The 18,801-nt window shown below is 35.6% G+C and overlaps 2 protein-coding genes across 2 annotated transcripts; both read left to right on the plus strand.

Annotated features, from left to right (window-relative positions):
• Positions 1-7: 7 nt before the first annotated feature.
• Positions 8-7,056, plus strand: LOC125647413 (uncharacterized). Its single transcript, XM_048874091.2, has 7 exons — positions 8-1,429; positions 4,075-4,217; positions 4,544-4,660; positions 5,353-5,466; positions 5,562-5,923; positions 6,620-6,778; positions 6,867-7,056. Exons 1-7 carry the CDS (start codon positions 1,299-1,301, stop codon positions 7,035-7,037), a joined length of 1,197 nt encoding a protein of 398 aa, XP_048730048.1. The 5' UTR covers positions 8-1,298; the 3' UTR covers positions 7,038-7,056.
• Positions 7,057-9,561: 2,505 nt separating this feature from the next.
• LOC125645721 (uncharacterized) lies at positions 9,562-15,680 on the plus strand. The gene is made up of 7 exons (XM_048871513.2): positions 9,562-9,734; positions 11,078-11,220; positions 11,366-11,482; positions 14,491-14,604; positions 14,749-15,110; positions 15,244-15,402; positions 15,489-15,680. The coding sequence occupies exons 1-7, from the start codon at positions 9,604-9,606 to the stop codon at positions 15,657-15,659; spliced, it is 1,197 nt and encodes a 398-aa protein (XP_048727470.2). The 5' UTR covers positions 9,562-9,603; the 3' UTR covers positions 15,660-15,680.
• Positions 15,681-18,801: the final 3,121 nt, after the last annotated feature.

The following is an 18,801-nucleotide window of genomic DNA, read 5'->3' on the forward strand; positions in this document are numbered from 1 at the left end:
ATTTAAATAGGGGTTTCAGACAAGAAGATCCAATATCACCATGTATATTTTGATTGTGTGCAGACATCTCGAGAATTGTTTTTAGAAATGATATACTTATCAAAGAAATAGTTATACAAGATGACGGATTGAAATAAATGCAGCATGTAGACGACACTGAAATTTAAGTTCACTTTTGACTCGTTGGTTGATTTACGCCCCCTCAATAATAATTCATTCACTTAGACAGAGAGACGCCAACAGCTGTATGTGAAGTGAACTTTGCCATTAAAAAATAACTCTTAGCCCTTTCACCGGTTGACCAGTTTGCAACACTTTTATTACGGTGCCCGGGTAGAGGTAGCGCTCTCACTTCTCACCGCTGCAGCCCGAGTTCGATCCCCGTAATCGAACGTCAGTGGTAGAATGTGAGAGGGTATGGTGGTCGCCTGATTGGACACGTGGGTTTCCTCCCACATGATGAACCCCTAGCGCAAACATCCGCGCTTCAAAGGGAACCTTTGGAAATAAACTTTTGAGATTTCATGGGTTATTCTTGGTGTTAATTTATGTATGTCTGTATGTATGTATTAACCGAATAAACAATTCTTTATTTTATTTTTATTTGGATTATTTATACACTATATACCAAATAGAAAACATGATAAGAACTTTTAAATAATTTAAAAGGTACTCTACATCGTCCTAATGGTTGTCTTCCTTTAATTACATGGATGAAAATATGAATATCAACAATATTGTATATTCATTTCAAATAGCATTGCCTAGATGAGTAGCTCAGTAGGTTAGCACGTTGACGGCTGAACTGTAGATCGCGTGTTTGAGTTCAGCAGGGTTTTTAATTTTTTTTTCCAGATTGCTTTATAGTAAAACTGCATTTTTTTTTACTAAACAAAGTAAATTTGAAAGTTTTCAATTTCAAAATATTGTTGCACATATCCTCCACTTTTCATCCACATCAAATTTCTCTGGTGTAGCAATATACCTCTTTAATTTTATACACACACTGGAAGATGTTTGCATTGTTTTGTGTGTTTAAAATTGCATCTTCTAGGGTTTTTTTCTATCCTAAAAATATCTTGATGTTTAGAGGACACTTCGTGGTATAATGTTTTGTTTGCTGAATTCAGGGCGTCTCAGCCCCGCCACCAAACTTTGTTCCTGGGACTATTATAAAGTTCAAGGTCAAAAACTTTATACCAAGCTGAACGAGGTCAACGACTCTTACTACAACCTGGCCATTCCATACCGTATAATAATCCCACCATAAGCCAGATAGCGGTCAGTCTCGGAAAACAATGGAACTTTCCGGTATCGAGTTCGGTGCTGCAATGAAAAAAGAGTGTTTTCATTTTGAGGATGGATTTACGTTCATTAATCACGGGTCATTTGGAGTTGTCCCCACAAAGATCAGAGAAAAACAAAAACAGTAAGCTTCTCGCATCGACTCAGGTACGATGAATTAGTTGTATGTACACACGTGTCTCTACCATGTGTACAGCGAGATATCGGACAGAATACATTAACTTAGGAAGAGTTTCTTCTAGATACTAGCTAACGTAAAATGAACCTCAATTTATTTACATTTACACGTGTACAAACTTTCGTTGTTAAAAATAATAATGTGGTGGAAAGTGCAAATGTAGGTCACGAGAACAGTGGTTCTCTATATCAATATATTCCAAAATAATGTAGTACGCACTTTCTGTAGAAGTGAGATTTAACCAGTAATGCACATAAAGCTGTTAAACAGACACAGGCACCAATATTTACATTATTTCTTTATTATGTACAAGGCTTTTCTCCCTTTTCATGATAGGTAAATAATATAATGCATCCGTTGAATTTTACACCGCGAATAGAAATCAGATGAAAATGGGATGTTTTGTCATATGAAATAACATATCAACTGACAGGAACAATGAAATATTAAATGCAAATATCCAATTCTAGTTTGATCTTAAAATATTATTCAATTTAAATAAGACTAGAAGTTGGAAGTAAATAAATATATAATGATTACATGTATCACAGCATCGTTGCATTGATTTGCACCTAAGGATAACTCATGAAAGCACAAGTGCTTATTTCCAATGAGGTCCTTATTGTAACTAGAAATAACAGCAAAAATATGATTAAGTAAATGAAGGGAATTATGTATAATCAAAGCACCTTATACAGATATCGCAGGTATAAAAAAAAATGTATCAAGTTTGAAAAGCAAACTAACAAAGTATTAAAAAACAAGGTATCTCAATTATAATGGCTAAAAATCAAAAGTTTTCAAAAGAACTCTCTTCACAACATATTTAAAAATCCTCCATTAGGTGTTTGTTGACAAAGCATTTAATTAAAAGATTCCTTAGTTTGTAATAGCTTGATGTTAGTTGGCAAATCATTCCAATCCTTCATGGCATTGTAATACAAAGTTTGATCTTGACATAGTTTGCTTGATGGTAATCTAGAATTGAGACTATTTGCTGATCTGGTGTTACGGTATTGATCACATATACATATACTTATAGAATTTGTCTTAAGATAAACAGGAGCTTTGTTATGTACAGTATCAACACGTGTTTCAGTCAACATTGTGCCCAACTCTCTATTTTGTATAATAGCTTATAGGAGTTCTGGGATTGATCACTGTTCGTCATCTTTGCCTTTCATTCAACATATTAAAAGTATCAAACACACTGGAATTAACCGAATGTCTTGGAGATAAATCTAATAACCTTGTTCTGACAGTAGTTTACATTTCAGCGCTTTAGATTATCCAGAGTACCATTAACTCCTCAAATAATCTAAATGACAAAGGATACGTACTGAACATAATGAAAATTTGCTCTTTTAATCCGAAGATCTTGCTTGTCTATTGAAAAATTTCAGTCTAAAGTTGACCTTTTAAACAAGAGTAAATACAATGGAAACAAAAAGGTCCACAGCATGTTGAAAAATATTACGGTAAACTACTGTAACAAACGATAGACAGACGGACAGGCTGATGCGGGAAAACTTTATTTAAATGTTGTATACCTACATGTATGTTAAACGTCTTGGGTCTTTAACGGCGCCAGGATCGAGAATCAAACCCGGGTTACCGAGTAACAAAGCGCCGTAACCACTAGCCTTCTACCGAGTAACAAAGCGCCGTAACCACAAGCCTTCTACCGAGTAACAAAGCGCCGTAACCACTAGCCTTCTACCGAGTTACAAAGCGCCGTAACCACTAGCCTTCTACCGAGTTACAAAGTGCCGTAACCACTAGCCTTCTACCGAGTAACAAAGCGCCGTAACCACTAGCCTTCTACCGAGTAACAAAGCGCCGTAACCACTAGCACTCTACCGAGTTACAAAGCGCCGTAACCACAAGCCTTCTACCGAGTAACAAAGCGCCGTAACCACAAGCCTTCTACCGAGTAACAAAGCGCCGTAACCACTAGCCTTCTACCGAGTTACAAAACGTCGTAACCACTAGCCTTCTACCGAGTAACAAAGCGCCCTAACCACTAGCCTTCTACCGAGTAACAAAGCGCCGTAACCACAAGCCTTCTACCGAGTAACAAAGCGCCGTAACCACAAGCCTTCTACCGAGTAACAAAGCGCCCATACCACTAGCCTTCTACCGAGTAACAAAGCGCCGTAACCACTAGCCTTCTACCGAGTAACAAAGCGCCGTAACCACTAGCCTTCCGCGACTGGTCAAGCTAAAGTAATCGGGACAAAATATAGAACTGGAAAATGGGAGTACCTTCAGCCTGATTTCGACTATCTATTGATATCAATCCTTGGAGGAATGTAACAGCAAATTACGTACTGCAACATTCTACTACGATATTCATTGATCTCCTTTAATACTATAACTCAGAAATGTACTTACGTGTGCACAGGTAGTGTAGATATCTATTATTTAAGATTCCCTCGATGAGAGCATGGATCAAAATATATGCATAACAGAAATACCATAATCGTTTTTGTCATATGGTCATATCAAAATTGTTCTGAGTTGCATCCTAGAATTTTACGTCTTTATTTCCATTTATTTTTATTGACTCAACAATTTTGCGACCTTTACAGATTACTTGATGTTCTTAACGATAACCCAGGGGTGTTCTACAGACAAACAAACGTAGAACTTTTTCAAAGATCCATAGACGCTGCAGCCAAGTTTTTAGGAGCGGATCCTTCTAATTTAGTTTTTGTACAAAATGCCACAGCAGGTGCGTTAAAACACGACAGAGATTTGTTTTGGAATGAAATCATGAAAATAACCAAAGAAAGGAAAAACAACAGCATACACATCTAGCTACTATCTCATTGTAAAAGATGAATTGATTACCGTGGTATATGTCTTTCAACTGATTGGATAAGCGAGACCATATTCTGCGTGTGATACCGACATGTTCTGCGTATGATACACGAGACCATGCTCTGCGTATGATAATTTTCTAAACCAAGGCAGGCTTACTCTCAATTTGGATTTTTTCATGGGATTTATGAGATTGATTACTGTTCATTATCTTCACCTATTTTTCCATTATTCTAGGTGTGAACAGCGTTTTAAAATCATTTCCATGGCAGAAAGGTGACGAAATTTTGGCGTCAATATACACGTACAAAGCAGTGGAATACGCATGTAGGAAGGTAGCCGAGTTTCCCACAGGTAACATTAATTCTGAAAACACAAAGACAAGAGAGAAACACGACAATTTGTGTTGTAATCGTTATTTTCATGGCCGCAAGGGCTTTGTGGATTTCGAAGATTAAATTTCACAGTACCTACGAATTGATATCTTAATTCTAATTGCGATCGTCATGGTTTGTATATTTGAATCCATGGTGATTCCTGAAAACATTTAATAATGTATTTCATAGGAATTAAAAAATTTGTTTTAAATATCTAAAGTGCATTACAGATGAGGGAGTGTGGACGAAATATACTTAATCTACCTTGAAAAAAGGCTTTGTGCTTCACAGATTTTCTAGGACGATTCAATTATTTAGCAAGATATGATGATTGTCTACATAAGTATTTAGCGATGAAAGGAATTATCTTGGTAAATTTATTACAAAAAATCAATATTTTATAGACTAGACACTTCCTACATCTGTTTCTCATTCATAACGAGTTGTTATGCTGATTATTGTATTATTAACAAGATAACCATAACCTCATGCATAGTGGGCATGTTAACAACCTATAAAAGAATTGTCAATAAATAGTTTTATTACTTTAGCTTCCTCCACGGCTCTGTTACCTATTTCATCAAATACAAAATGTCAAACAAAAATTCCAAAAGAAGACATGCTATACGATCAAACTCTTCATTTTTGTACTCCCTTCTTTTTGAGCAGGAGGACACATTCATCAGTTTGAGATACGCTTCCCCATCAAGGACGAATCAGAGGTTGTTGATAATATGACGTCATTTCTGGACAAACATCCCAGAATCAAACTCGTGGTATTAGGTAAGACTTTTCAAAGACCAATATTGTATGTAGTTATCGTTTATCCAGGATTCACTGTCCCTAACGATGCATAAAAGTTTTTCGTTTATATTTAGACCATATAACAAGTCCCACGGCTCTTGTGTTCCCTGTGAAGAAAATGATAGCAGAATGCAGAAAACGCGGAGTTTTGGTTTTAATAGATGCTGCGCACGCACCAGGTCAACTTGAGATAAACCTGGAACAACTTGATCCCGATTTCTATACGGGAAACTTCCATAAGTGGGTGTTTACACCTCGAGGGTGCGCGATTCTCTGGATTCGTAAGGACCACCAGAACTGGTGTACTCCCCTTGTGACATCACATATGTATAAGAAGGGGATTCAGTTGGAATACCGTGTTCAAGGGACACGTGATGACATCCCATACTTCCTGGTACCAGATTCTATTCAGTTTTATCAAGACGTGGGCGGAAGGGTACGTGAACACGTAGTTTTCAACATTCACCGACTAAACAAGAATTGTTCAATGTCGGAATTCATTAATTCATGTTCCACTGCATGATGCCATAATTCTGTGTAACAGAATTTATAATTATTATTATTATTTTTTTTTTTTTTTTTTTTTTATAATTTTTTATTTTTGTACACATACCGGTATATCAGATATACAATAATATTATATCCAGAGAAGAAGGGAAAAAAACCCAAAGCATATGAGCTGAAGGTATGTGTGGTTTGAGAAAGAAAGAAGAAGAGGAAGAAGGAGAAGTTAAGAAAACAGAAGGTTCCATCGATTCCATTGGGCATCAAACTTTTCCTTTTTACCATTTTTATACGAAATAAATTTTTGAGTTTCATAAAAAAAATTCATTTGTGAAATTGCAGCACGCACACTCAAGGACTTCTCAGTGCATCTTGCTGTGTACACATAGTATTTAAGCCATAAGACAATAGCGTTTTGTATCAGACTATTATTTTCAATAAAACCAAGAATGAAAGATTTTTTTGTAATAGCTATCTGTAAATCAGTCTTATCTTCTAAAAAAAGCTCAAATTCTGCTAGGAATAATTGTAAAAAATCACATTCCCACAGAATATGTTCTATTGTTTCCTCTTCAGAATGACAATGATTGCAGTACTTTGAGTCTTTGAATTTATAATTATACCGTAGGACAAGATCGTCCAATACACAAATGCCCTCCTGGACAAGGCCAGCGTGTTGATAGCAGAGAGACTGAATACAGAAGTACTACAGATTCCCAAGTCTATGGAAGCGCCTGGCATGAGGCTCGTTTTGTTACCAGAATTTGAGGGATATGAGAAGACCTGGGTAAGAAATATACTATCTATATTGCAAGATATCGGTAAATTATTTAATGTATCATATCTAAATTGCCAAAATCTTATCCAATTTTCAGGAAGGCTCCGAAAAAATGTACATGGACATAATGAACAAATACAAGATTAACTGTGCCATTTACCCGGTACAGGACGAGCTTTATCTGCGACTCTCTGCTAACATTTATAACCACATGGCTGATTACGAAAAGATAGCGGATCTTCTATGCAATCTTACCAGGAAAAGTTAATGACTTCGTTTAGTCTTAGTGTAGTTTCTTTTTTAACTGGTGACGATAGTTGTAAACTTGTCTACTGTTATCATATAACAATAAAAATTATAAACTCTTGATTCTGTGTATAGGGACATGGCTTCATGATAAAGACAAAGGTTGTTGCAGTGATTTATATTAACGAAACTTAATGAAGTGGATTGCAATTGAAATGACCTTGATAATTTTGGGTTCAAAGAAAATACCCGCTCTTCACATCGTCAGCATGAATATAAGGTATAGATTACCTACATCTATTATGTATGAAAGGTGAAGATAACGAACAGTGACCAATCTCATAAATCCCGCAAGGAATACAAAAATAAAGGAAAACATATACCCCTGGACATACCAAACGTGGGATCAGGTGCTTAGGAGGAATAAGGATCCCCTGTCGACCGGTCACACCCGCTGTGAGCCCCATGTATTGATCAGGTAAACGGAGTAATCAACCACAGATAAAGAATAGCAAGCTATCTTCAAGAAGCCCTTCCCCCCGAATTTATTGTGGGGATCCGTGGGCGATGGACTCTAGGGAGAGGATATGGACCCATCCACTACCTCTGAAGGACATAACCATCCCCGGATCTTCAAGAAGACCGTCCCCGTTTCCAGGGGATCTGAGGGTCGACCACCAGCGTCGCCTCGCCGCAACAAACCTAGTGCAGTAGGGCCCCTACTGGGCAGTCTGCACTATAAATCTACACCATCATCGTAATCCGTAGTCAATACTAGTGTGCCAAGAACGGCCTAACAACCGGTATGGAATACGTTAAACAGCATTTGACCCAACGGCGCCCGCCCTAAAATTGTCAAATTTAAAGTAAATGGTGGTCTCTTGTATAGAAAAATACAAACGATAAAAGAAGCAATAATTTCTTCCACTCTCGGAGAAATAAATGACAAAATCTTTTGATTTATTGAATTACTATCTATTTTGTATTGGTTATAGGAGTTATGAGATTGATCACTGTTCGTTAACTTCACCTTTCATTGGAATACCTTACATTTTCCCCAAAACTCTTAAAATTTGCGTCATTTTATTAATTTCATCCGATCAAAATTGACAGAAAACAGTAATGTGACTACATAGGACACCCATTTCAAGCCCTATAAAATCTGTAAAATCCAGGAGCTTCCCCCCTGGGGGCCTCAAAGCGCCCCCAGATCCTCTGCCTCTGGAAGTTGCGCCCCCTAACCGCAATTACTGGATCCACCCCTGTATGTTATATGGGCAAACTAGATCATAACGACCATAGAACATGCGAAATGCTGACCTTAAACGAGACTGTTGAAACCCATGTGACATCAACTTGTTTGTCAGTAGTCTGCGTCTGTTTAAAAACTGATCATATGCAGAACATGCTCTTGCGTATCGAATCAGTTGAAAGATATAAACACCATTTATGCAGGTGATAATGGAATATTGCTACATACATATGGGAAGATGACGATGCAGAAGGTGAAATCATCTCGTTTGTCATAAAGTTCAGTTGCTACATTAACTAAACTAACGCGTTTCTGCTGACGTGAAGCATCGCAGTTCATGCCCTCATGTATTTCCAAAACTGAAATTTCTTTGCTATATTTACATTCTACTTTCATTTCTGTCTGAAACCCAGCCGTTTAAGTAAATTCTAACGTGCATTGTTTACAGGTGCATCACAATCATGAGGAAATAGCCATGTTTAGAATTCGTAAAGATATAACAGACAAAAACATTGGAAATGTAATACTAAAAACGTCTTAATGAAAAAAATGAAGATAGAAAAACAGTTATCAATCTCATAAATCATATGAAAAATACAAATAATCGAGAACAGGGTAAATACGGACTCCATGAAACAATAAAGGTGGGATCAGGTGCCTAGGGCAGTGGCGGATTTAGAGGGGGCGCAGACACCCCCCCCCCCCTAAAATTTTCAAATTTAAGGTAAATTGCGGTATCTTGTTTCGGAAAATGTACTAAACGATAAAAGAAGCAGTAATTTCTTCGACTCCCGGAGAAATAAATGACAAAATCCTTTGGTTTCTTGAATTACTTTATTGGGAGAACTTAATTTTTTCCAAAACCCCCTTAAAATTTGGGTCATTTTATTAATTTCATCTTATTGAAATGATAGAAAATAGTACAAATGACTTAATAGGAGAAATATTTCAAGCCCCATAAAATCTGTAAAATCCAGGAGCTTCCGGGGGCTTCGCCCCCTGGACCCCCATCAGGGCTTTTCCTGGACCCACTGCCTCATAAAGTGGCGCCCCCCGTAACCACAATTCCTGGATTCGCCCCTGGCCTAGGGTGAACTCTCTGTCTCTATCAGGTGGACGGAGTTAATATTTTGTAAGGGTAGTCTGATGATTTGGGGCCTTTTTTTTACCCTGACAACAAACTTTGTATTGCTCATTGCTCTGGGACAATTAACAAGTTCAAAAGTAAGAGAAAACGTGATACCGAGCTGAACAAGGGAAAAAGGAAACGACTCAACCATAGCTTGGCCAGCCCACGTATTACAATAAGCCATATTACTGTTAGTCTCAAACAAGAATGGATCTCTCCAATATCGAGTTCGGTGCTGCGATGAAAGAAGAGTGTTTCCATTTTGAGGAGGGAGTTACCTTCATTAATCACGGATCATATGGAGCTGTCCCTACAAAGATCAGAGAAAAACAAAAACAGTAAGATTTTCACACCGACTCAGGTACGATGAATTAGTTGTATGTACACGTGTCTCTACCATGTGTACAGCGAGATATCGGACAGAATACATTGACTTAGGAGGAATTAAATCTAAATATATGATATTAACTACGTTAAAATAAACCTCAAATGATTTAAACATTAATCGCCATCACTGATCACACGAGTAACTTCAGTGGGAGGTACATTTACACGTCTGCAATTGTTCGTTGTTAAAAGGAAGTGTTGTGATGAAAAGTGCAAATGTAGGTCACGATAATACTCGGATAAATAATGTAGTAGGCACTTTGTATAGAAGTGATATTTAACAGGTAACATACATAAACCTTCAAAGATAGCTTTTAATAGTAGATATAAACACTAAATCGTTTTATTACAAGCTTTTTATTTATTTTTCAGTATATAGTGAAATGTTAGAAATGTATCCGTTGAAAGTACGAATGTAACTATCTAGACACTTAGAGACTCGTAGAAATATGATTGTTTAATAACATGCCTATGACCTTTGTACCAATAGTTTTCATGTCTCCATATCGACATTTTTTATTTCCTGTCTGTTCGTCCGTCTGATTGCTTGCTCGTACTTTGAATGGTGAGAGAGGGGCTCTCATAATTTACATGTGGATTCTTTGCGACAAGACCTACAGTATGTCTCAATATGAGAGCAAAATTCCTCACTGGACGTAAAAATAAAACCAACATTCTTTTGGTACCAAATTTATTACTCTGACCTAGGATTTTGATTTTTTGAAAAGTTTACCTAAGTAATATCTCCTAAGTAGTTTAAGGTTCGGCTATAATATTTTGTATACAGGTTCCTTATTACGAAACCATGATCTTTCACCGTGTGAACTTGAGCTTAAAGTTTGATCTGAACTTCAAGCGTGATTGTCACTTGAATGGAGAATAATTATATTATATACGTGCATTCCTTGTGACTAGACCTTTTCTTTTGACTTTGTGACCTTGGAGTTTGAACCTTGCTCATAACTTGAATGACGAGTGATGGGACTCTCGTATCTCATATACGTGTACATGTGCATTTCTTGTGACAAGACCTTTCTCTTGGTACATGTAGCGATGTTGTCAATAGAATCTGACCTAATTTTGAAAAAAAGAAAATGTAGGTAATATCTTCTAACCTGTTTTAGATAGGGATTTCATATCTCGTATATATTGGATGAGCGAATGGTTCATAAAGCATGAATAGCAGAAACATCATGGTCTTTCTGCCAAAATTGTTTTGCTTTGCGTCTTACAATCTTACTTCACTATCTATTTGTAGTTAATGACTCTCACAAATTGTTTGGGACCTTTGTAGATTACTTGATGTTGTTAACGATAACCCAGGGGTGTTCTACAGACAAAAAAAAGTAGAACTTTTTCAAAGATCCATAGACGCTGCAGCCAAGTTTTTAGGAGCGGATCCTTCTAATTTAGTTTTTGTACAAAATGCCACAACAGGTGCGTTAAAACATGACTGAAAACTGTTTTAAAATGTACAAGTAATTTATTCCATGAAAATAAATAGGAAAAGGAAAAATTTAATTAACTGACAAATATCATATACATCTAATACAATCTCACAAAGATTAATTAATTATCCCAGGTGTGAACAGCGTTTTAAAATCATTTCCATGGCAGAAAGGTGACGAGATTTTGGCATCAATATACACGTATAAAGCAGTGGAGTATGCATGTAGGAAGGTAGCCGAGTTCTCTACAGGTAACCTTAACTATACAGACTCAATAGAGCAACACGACAATCGGTTTGGTAATCAGTATTTTCATTATGACAAATTTTTTATTGATTTCTCAAATTGAATAACACAATACCCACGAAATTATATTCGAACTCATTAATTTTGAATATGTTCAAATCCAAAAAATTATATTAAATGTGTATGGTCCGAATTTCGACAATTTTTTTCCACATTGTAAAAACGCTGTTAAATCATCGCACGTACGTATTTATGAGGCTGTACGATATGCTATACATTATTTCACTTGTTTTAGCCAGATTTATTTGATTACTAACAACCGTTACTCGGCCATTTCGACACTCACGTGTCCAGTGAAGACGTTCAGATCATCGGTGATCTTATCTGTGTATTTTATTACAACTATTTAAGAGAAATACAAATATCAAATACCTTTTAGTAATTCCTTGTTTTACACTCTTTCATTCTTTACAGTTGGACAGTTGCGTCTGGGTTATACAATGTATACAATATGTTGGAATTGTGGGACTATTTATAGACACCTAACAGACAATGTATAATTTATGCTTTCCCTCTATATTTATGTTTTGAATAATCTTCTCATTGTTTTTTTTTTACTTGCAAATGTTTTCAAGCATGTTATCAAGGAAAAGTTAAAAACTTTAAAAACTAATTAATCTGCTTTAAAGTAATTCTGTACAAAAATAACACATGGACATCAGATCATACAGCTTTAAAGGGAAAGGCAACCCTAACAACATTGTTGCTTTTATGAATAAAGTATTATTTACTGATATCGTAAATAACAGCCTTTAACAACAAAAATCCCTGCTTAACGATTAAATCAATATTAATCCATCAAATATATTAAATTACCCGCCGCTAAGAGATCAGCCATTGAAGTGTAATTTATGACGTCACACCGTCGGTTCCGGTTTAGTTCATCAGCTGCACTGTAAACATAACAAGTCACGAACAGTTAAGATTGGAACCCTATAGATTTGAGCCTATTCTTTCACAAGAAAAAATTAAGAAAAGAAGACGTTCAGTTAAGTCGCAGACCAGGCAGACGGTACACGTTTCTTCATACAATTGTCTGGAACCTCAACTTGTCAATACGCAAATGATGGATCCAAAGTTTACATAGACTTTTCTTCTCAGATGACTTAGTTGGGTCAGGAATTTCGAATAAAACTTTTTATCACATCTCCCGTTCGCATTAGTGTAATTAACTTGACAGGAAGACATCAACCTATTTATTCATAAAATCTATCACATGCACACCTTTGATGATCTTACAATCTCATCAAAACCGGAACAGACGGTGTGATGTCAAAATTATTGATTTTTGTGGTCTTGAATACAAAAGAGGTCTACATTATTGCAGCCCCAAAAGATAGCGGGAATTTTGATTTTTGAAGTTCAGTGATTTTTGAAGGCCCATTTTGGGTCCGAATTCCGGCCCTTTCCCCTCCTAAAAATTGTCATTTTCCCCCCAATTTAGCTTGCATTTTTCCCAATAATAAAATTATGAAAGGAAAACATATTTGAAAAAAATAAACATTCGATGTGAATTATATACATAAGACAAAGAGTTATGGGAATGATGATTAGGATAGAATAGTTTAAAATTTTAGAAGGTTAAAGAAAATTAGATGTGTAAAATAAAGATAATATAATGTTTGATATGATTTTAAAACTTATTTACGATAAAATTGATTTTTCCCAATTTGACTGAAATGTCGACAATTTTTCCCAATTCGAAAGTCACAGGACCTTTGTAAAAAATGTAGAAAAATCACTGAAGTTTTCAAATTAGTACTGAAGCTTATCTAGGCCGTACACCAATAGAATAGTATGACAATTTTTTTTATCATTTGATTAATCCTATCATTCATCATGTAAAAGTTTTTGGGTTGCCTTCCCCTTTAAATTATTATTTCGCATTAATGTTTTTAAGATTCATTATCCGGTTTAACGATAGAATGCGTCCCATATACCCACAATGTAGCAAAACAAAAATTGCACTCCGTACATGTTTCGGTTAAATCATGCCACATATCCTTCATATACAACCGAAAATGTTATCTTCACAACTGACTCGCCATTAATTCCATTTTGATTAACGTAGAAAGAGAACTAAAACTACGAGTTTGAATTTCGCTGTGTACAGCTTCCTTTTACCAGAACATGTCATTGCGTAAGCGAATATCTCCAAAATATGGAGAGGTGACCCTTTACGGAAAATGTTACTACGATCTTTACTACGCCGCTATTTTACAGGAAAATTAACTTATAGTTTCAAAATAAACGCTGTAAATTGAAAAATATAAGTTAAGTCAACATTGCAGGGTCTAATAAAATTAATATGAAGGTTTAATATTCTTCTTTGCTGAAAATTGCTTTCATTAGGCCTGAGAGAAGAAAATTAACCAGATTGCACTGGCAAACACCTATGTTTTCCCTTTAGCACTGCAGATATTATTTCTGCCTGTTAGTCTTTCAATTTTACACGGTAATTCTGTGTCCACTACACATCGTACTCTTTTTGTCTTCAAGCTCTTTGCAAAAGGTACGTTTCACTGTTTTCCATATACGGTAGTGGGCGGTTCTTCATTAAGCATTTGTTTTCGAAAACAGCAAGGTGTTCCGATGACAGTTTTCGGTAAAATGGCAGTCAATTTGAATCGAGAAAAGTGAAATTTCAGTGTTCAGTTTACAATATTATTTTACGGATTTTTACAGTGTTGAGGACTTACGAATTATCAATGAGATTAGTTGTATTCAATTTTAACTTTCAATTTACGCGTTTATTCTTTGGTGATTTTAAATTCGTTTTGGATCGATTCTCCAATTTTCTGCTACATAACGGGTATATAGGAGGCATTCTAGCTGTAGTGAAGGCCTATCCCAAGACACAGTTAGATTATTCTAACTAAACAAAACGCATCTCACAGACAGGATATCATAAAACTTTCATTTTTGATTTTTGTACTCTGTTCATTCTGACCAGGAGGACACATTCATCAGTTTGAGATACGCTTCCCAATCAAGGACGAATCAGAAGTTGTTGATAGTATGACGTCATTTCTGGACAAACATCCCAGAATAAAACTCGTAGTGTTAGGTAAGGAGTAAATCTATGAAGCTAAAATTGTAGTCATCCAGTATCCACTTTCCGAACGATATTTTTGACAGGTTTTTTCCCCGTTTATAATCAGTATTCAGTTTATCTCAACGTTACATAAAGAGTTGTTTTCCTTTAATTCAGATCATATAACAAGTCCCACAGCTTTGGTCTTCCCTGTGAAGAAAATGATAACAGAATGCAGAAAACGCGGGGTTTTGGTTTTAATAGATGCCGCGCACGCACCAGGGCAACTTGAGATAAATCTGGAACAACTTGATCCCGACTTTTATACGGGAAATTTTCATAAGTGGGTGTTTACACCTCGAGGGTGCGCGATTCTCTGGATTCGAAAGGACCACCAGAGCTGGTGTACTCCACTTGTGACGTCACATATGTATAAGAACGGTATTCAGTTGGAATATCGTGTTCAAGGGACACGTGATGACATCCCATACTTACTGGTACCAGATTCTATTAAGTTTTACCAAGACGTGGGCGGAAGGGTAAGTGAATCTGTAGTTTTTAACATCCACTGACTAATCAAACGTTATTCTTTATCACAGTTCATTAATACATGTACCACTACATGGTGAAATGATACTGTACAATACGAAAACTGATTCTATTTTTCCCTAGGACAAGATCGTCCAATACACAACAACCCTTCTGGACAAGGCCAGTGCATTGATAGCTGAGAGACTGAATACAGAAGTACTACAGATTCCCAAGTCTATGGAAGCGCCCTTCATGAGGCTCGTTTTGTTACCTGAAATTGAGGGCTATGATAAGACCTGGGTAAGAAATACTATTGAGATCGTAAAATATCACTACGTCATTTAATAAATCATGGCTATATTAACAATATCCGATTCCAATTTTAGGAAGACGCAGAAAAAATGATTACGGACATTATGGAGAAACACAAAATTAACTGTGTCGTGTCCGCGGCACAGGACGAGCTTTATCTGCGACTCTCTGCTAACATTTACAACCACATGGATGATTACGAAAAAATAGCGGATCTTCTGTGTAATTTCCCCAGGAAAGTATAAAGGCATTGCGAAATACAAAAATATTAGTCTGTTTTATTATCGAAAGTAATATGTGTTTTTTTCTCTGTATTATGATAAAATCAAATTCAAACTCTTGTCCCGTTTAATAGCGACATGACTTCATCAATAGAAAAAAAGTTGATAAATATGTTTCTAGAACTCACACTAAGTTAGGGAACTAGGTTAAATTTATACTGAAAATTACCTTTCCATTTCCCGTTGAAACATATGTCAGCTTGGACCAAATATTAAGCATAAATATAGATCATAGATTACATACTTTTATCTACAAAGCATTTCCTCAGCGGAGTTCCATTACCAGGCCGTACCAGGGGAGACAATTTGTTCTTTTTGTCTGTCACAAAATTTTGTGAAGGTTTCTCCTGTATGGCTTATCGGATAGACTTCAAACTTACTAGTAGTCACAACAATGCTTCATTGCCATTTTCAGATGGGCATATTGGCGGGATAGGAGGATCCATTTGTAATCCTTAAAAGTTCAAGTGGCAATGAAGCATTGTACAAAGTTTCAAATCTATTAGATAAGCCATATAGGAGGAGAGGCGTTCACAAGATTTTGTGACAGACAGACGAACAGATGTACAAAAGCAATACGTCTTCCCATGAAAGAGGGGAGACGTACATACAAAATTACGGCAATGGTGACGTCTCCATATGAGTGAAAAATTCTCGAGTGGGACAACTTGATAAATATATAGATTAAACAATATACAACTAACCCACCTATAACCCTGCTGTACTAGGAATGTCAACTTTTAAACTTGGTAAAATGACAATTGTTGGGATGCTGTTGAAGGTGATGGGTCTACAGTTTAAAATGTGTATTTATTTCAATTTATTAGAGTTAAAACTAATAAATTATCAAATAAAATATATAGGTCATCACACTTTAAGATGCGAGACATACATGTAGAAAATCCTATATCAATGTCAGAAAATTGCAATTTGCCTTCAACAGCATCATTAAAATGACATAAAACTGGTTAAAACTATATAAAAGTATTCATAATAATTTCATGAAACTGTTTCTTTAGAAAACTATTAAAAATTTCTGGAAAAAACAATGAAAATTTATCATATAATGAACTTAAAGGATTCAATGAAAACAGAGTCATTGCCCTTGGATTCAATATTTTGAAACATATCATTGATTATTTATATATAACTTAGACATTTGAAATATTAATTTTTTTTTTAAAATAACCATTGGAAAAAAATCCAACAAAATTTATGGTAATATCATACATAAATCTAAATGAATAATCGATTTTGTAAAATCTTATGACGTCACAGAAGAGTAGTGTTGCATTAAACATTTTTTCAACAAACATTCTCTTCGAGTTTCAACAGTATTTTCAGAGGAGTATTTTATATTGGTGAGGGTGTTAGAACCAGAAAAAATATTCCTCTCCACTACAATTTACATTACAAAAGTACTCTAACGTTCCAGATTGCTAATTTTGTAAACGCATTTCCCCCTCTAGGGTTTTCTTTCTTTCCATGTCCACTGTACTACTCATGAATTGTTTCGTTGTCCGTTCATTCTTCTTTACAAGCTTCATACTTTTATTCCTTCGTTGTCTTGAAAATTGGTATGAAATAATTTATTAACAAGAACACATATGCCCCCGTGTTGCAATATTGAAAATGATCAACTTTAAATTTAGAATGTAACGATAGTGAGAAATATGGGTTATCTACTAGTCAGGGGCAACCACAATACTAAAATGGCTCTAGAGATATTAAGTAGCTTTTTTCCTATGCAGAGTGAATTGATTTCTGACCTTCTAAATGAAATTAAATCATAACACCAAAAAGACAATTAGACCAATACAGGCTGCCAACTCATAAGGAGGTACCAGTGTCCCAAGTTTGATATTTGTCATTCAATGGATTTTTTTTATGTTCAGTGTATTATAACTTCCTATAAATCAGTGTTTTTCACACCAATTTTAAAACCTACCTTATGCCCCATTGATATGGGAAAAATCCTTGACACTTTTATATATTGGGAATTTTTCAATGTTGAATCCTTCCATGTATGAAAAAAAATTCCTACATATATAACTATTGATTTTGGGAACTATCAATTTGTTTTGCTACCTTTTCACATAATTATTGGAATTATGCAACATCTTATCCATGTCATGAAGTCGACATTGAACAAAGTTCTAAAAACGCTTGATTAAATGACAAAAATGTCCTGTTACTGTCCAATATTTTCCTCATCAAGATGCTATTTTCATATAGAAAAGGTTGAAATAAAGCTTTCATTATTTAATTTCCTTGGGGAATTTTGGCACTATGTTGGGGATTTTTGTGAGTGGAAATTGCCTGAATACGGCAGTAATTCTTATGAATGAAAAACGCCGAATCAATAGGGGTTCTCCATGCCTAAATTACAATACTGGCTAACTCGTCGCCAAGTATGAAAATGGTGTCACTCTGTGGAATCTGTAAGGGACACAGGCTCCAACAGATCGGTTGGTGTCCCTCGGATTATCCTTTGGGACATCAAACATTTTTCATATGTACGGTCGTCAAATAGTCAGCTATGGTACAGAAATGAAAATACTCAAATTAAAGATTGCTATGTTCCATTAAGAGATATATTTGATAATTACTTTTTGGATCTCATGTGCTTGATCTCAAAATGTTCTGTAAAAATTGTAAAACTTCTGATATATTGATCACTAGAAAATCATTTATGAGGAATCTTACCGGACGTAGTTTCTGTATCAAAAACCTTGAAATTTGACATGTAAATCTTCTAACGTTGTCTAGGCTATTGAGTGTAACCTCTGTGGCTAAAGTTGTGTCGGGGAAACTAGGGTATCACTTAAGAAAAGAATATTGGGACACATATTTCAAATAAATAATAACTTCTCTATAAGCATTTTAATCCCCTGACCACTCAATCTTGTCCATAAGGGTCAGGATTCTAGCAACAAAGTACCATCATAAAACAATCCAACCTCAAGTACCCCATTTCGTAGACACTGAGATCACTGGATAAAAACTCTACATGTAGGTACTGCATTTCCATATGGATGCATTGACAATGTAAGAAATTTGACTAGTCCACAAGGAAATAATGTGAATGTGATGGGACTTTTTCCAA

The sequence above is a fragment of the Ostrea edulis genome, chromosome 6 (genome assembly GCF_947568905.1).
Source record: "Ostrea edulis chromosome 6, xbOstEdul1.1, whole genome shotgun sequence".
Lineage (NCBI taxonomy): Eukaryota > Metazoa > Mollusca > Bivalvia > Ostreida > Ostreidae > Ostrea > Ostrea edulis.

Coding starts and splice junctions, on each gene's coding strand:
- LOC125647413 (XM_048874091.2), top strand. CDS start 1,299: ATGGAACTTTCCGGTATCGAGTTCGGTGCTGCAATGAAAAAAGAGTGT. Junction 4,661..5,352: donor GGTAGCCGAGTTTCCCACAG/GTAACATTAATT, acceptor CTTTTTGAGCAG/GAGGACACATTCATCAGTTT. Junction 6,779..6,866: donor AGGGATATGAGAAGACCTGG/GTAAGAAATATA, acceptor TCCAATTTTCAG/GAAGGCTCCGAAAAAATGTA.
- LOC125645721 (XM_048871513.2), top strand. CDS start 9,604: ATGGATCTCTCCAATATCGAGTTCGGTGCTGCGATGAAAGAAGAGTGT. Junction 14,605..14,748: donor AATAAAACTCGTAGTGTTAG/GTAAGGAGTAAA, acceptor CCTTTAATTCAG/ATCATATAACAAGTCCCACA. Junction 15,111..15,243: donor ACCAAGACGTGGGCGGAAGG/GTAAGTGAATCT, acceptor ATTTTTCCCTAG/GACAAGATCGTCCAATACAC.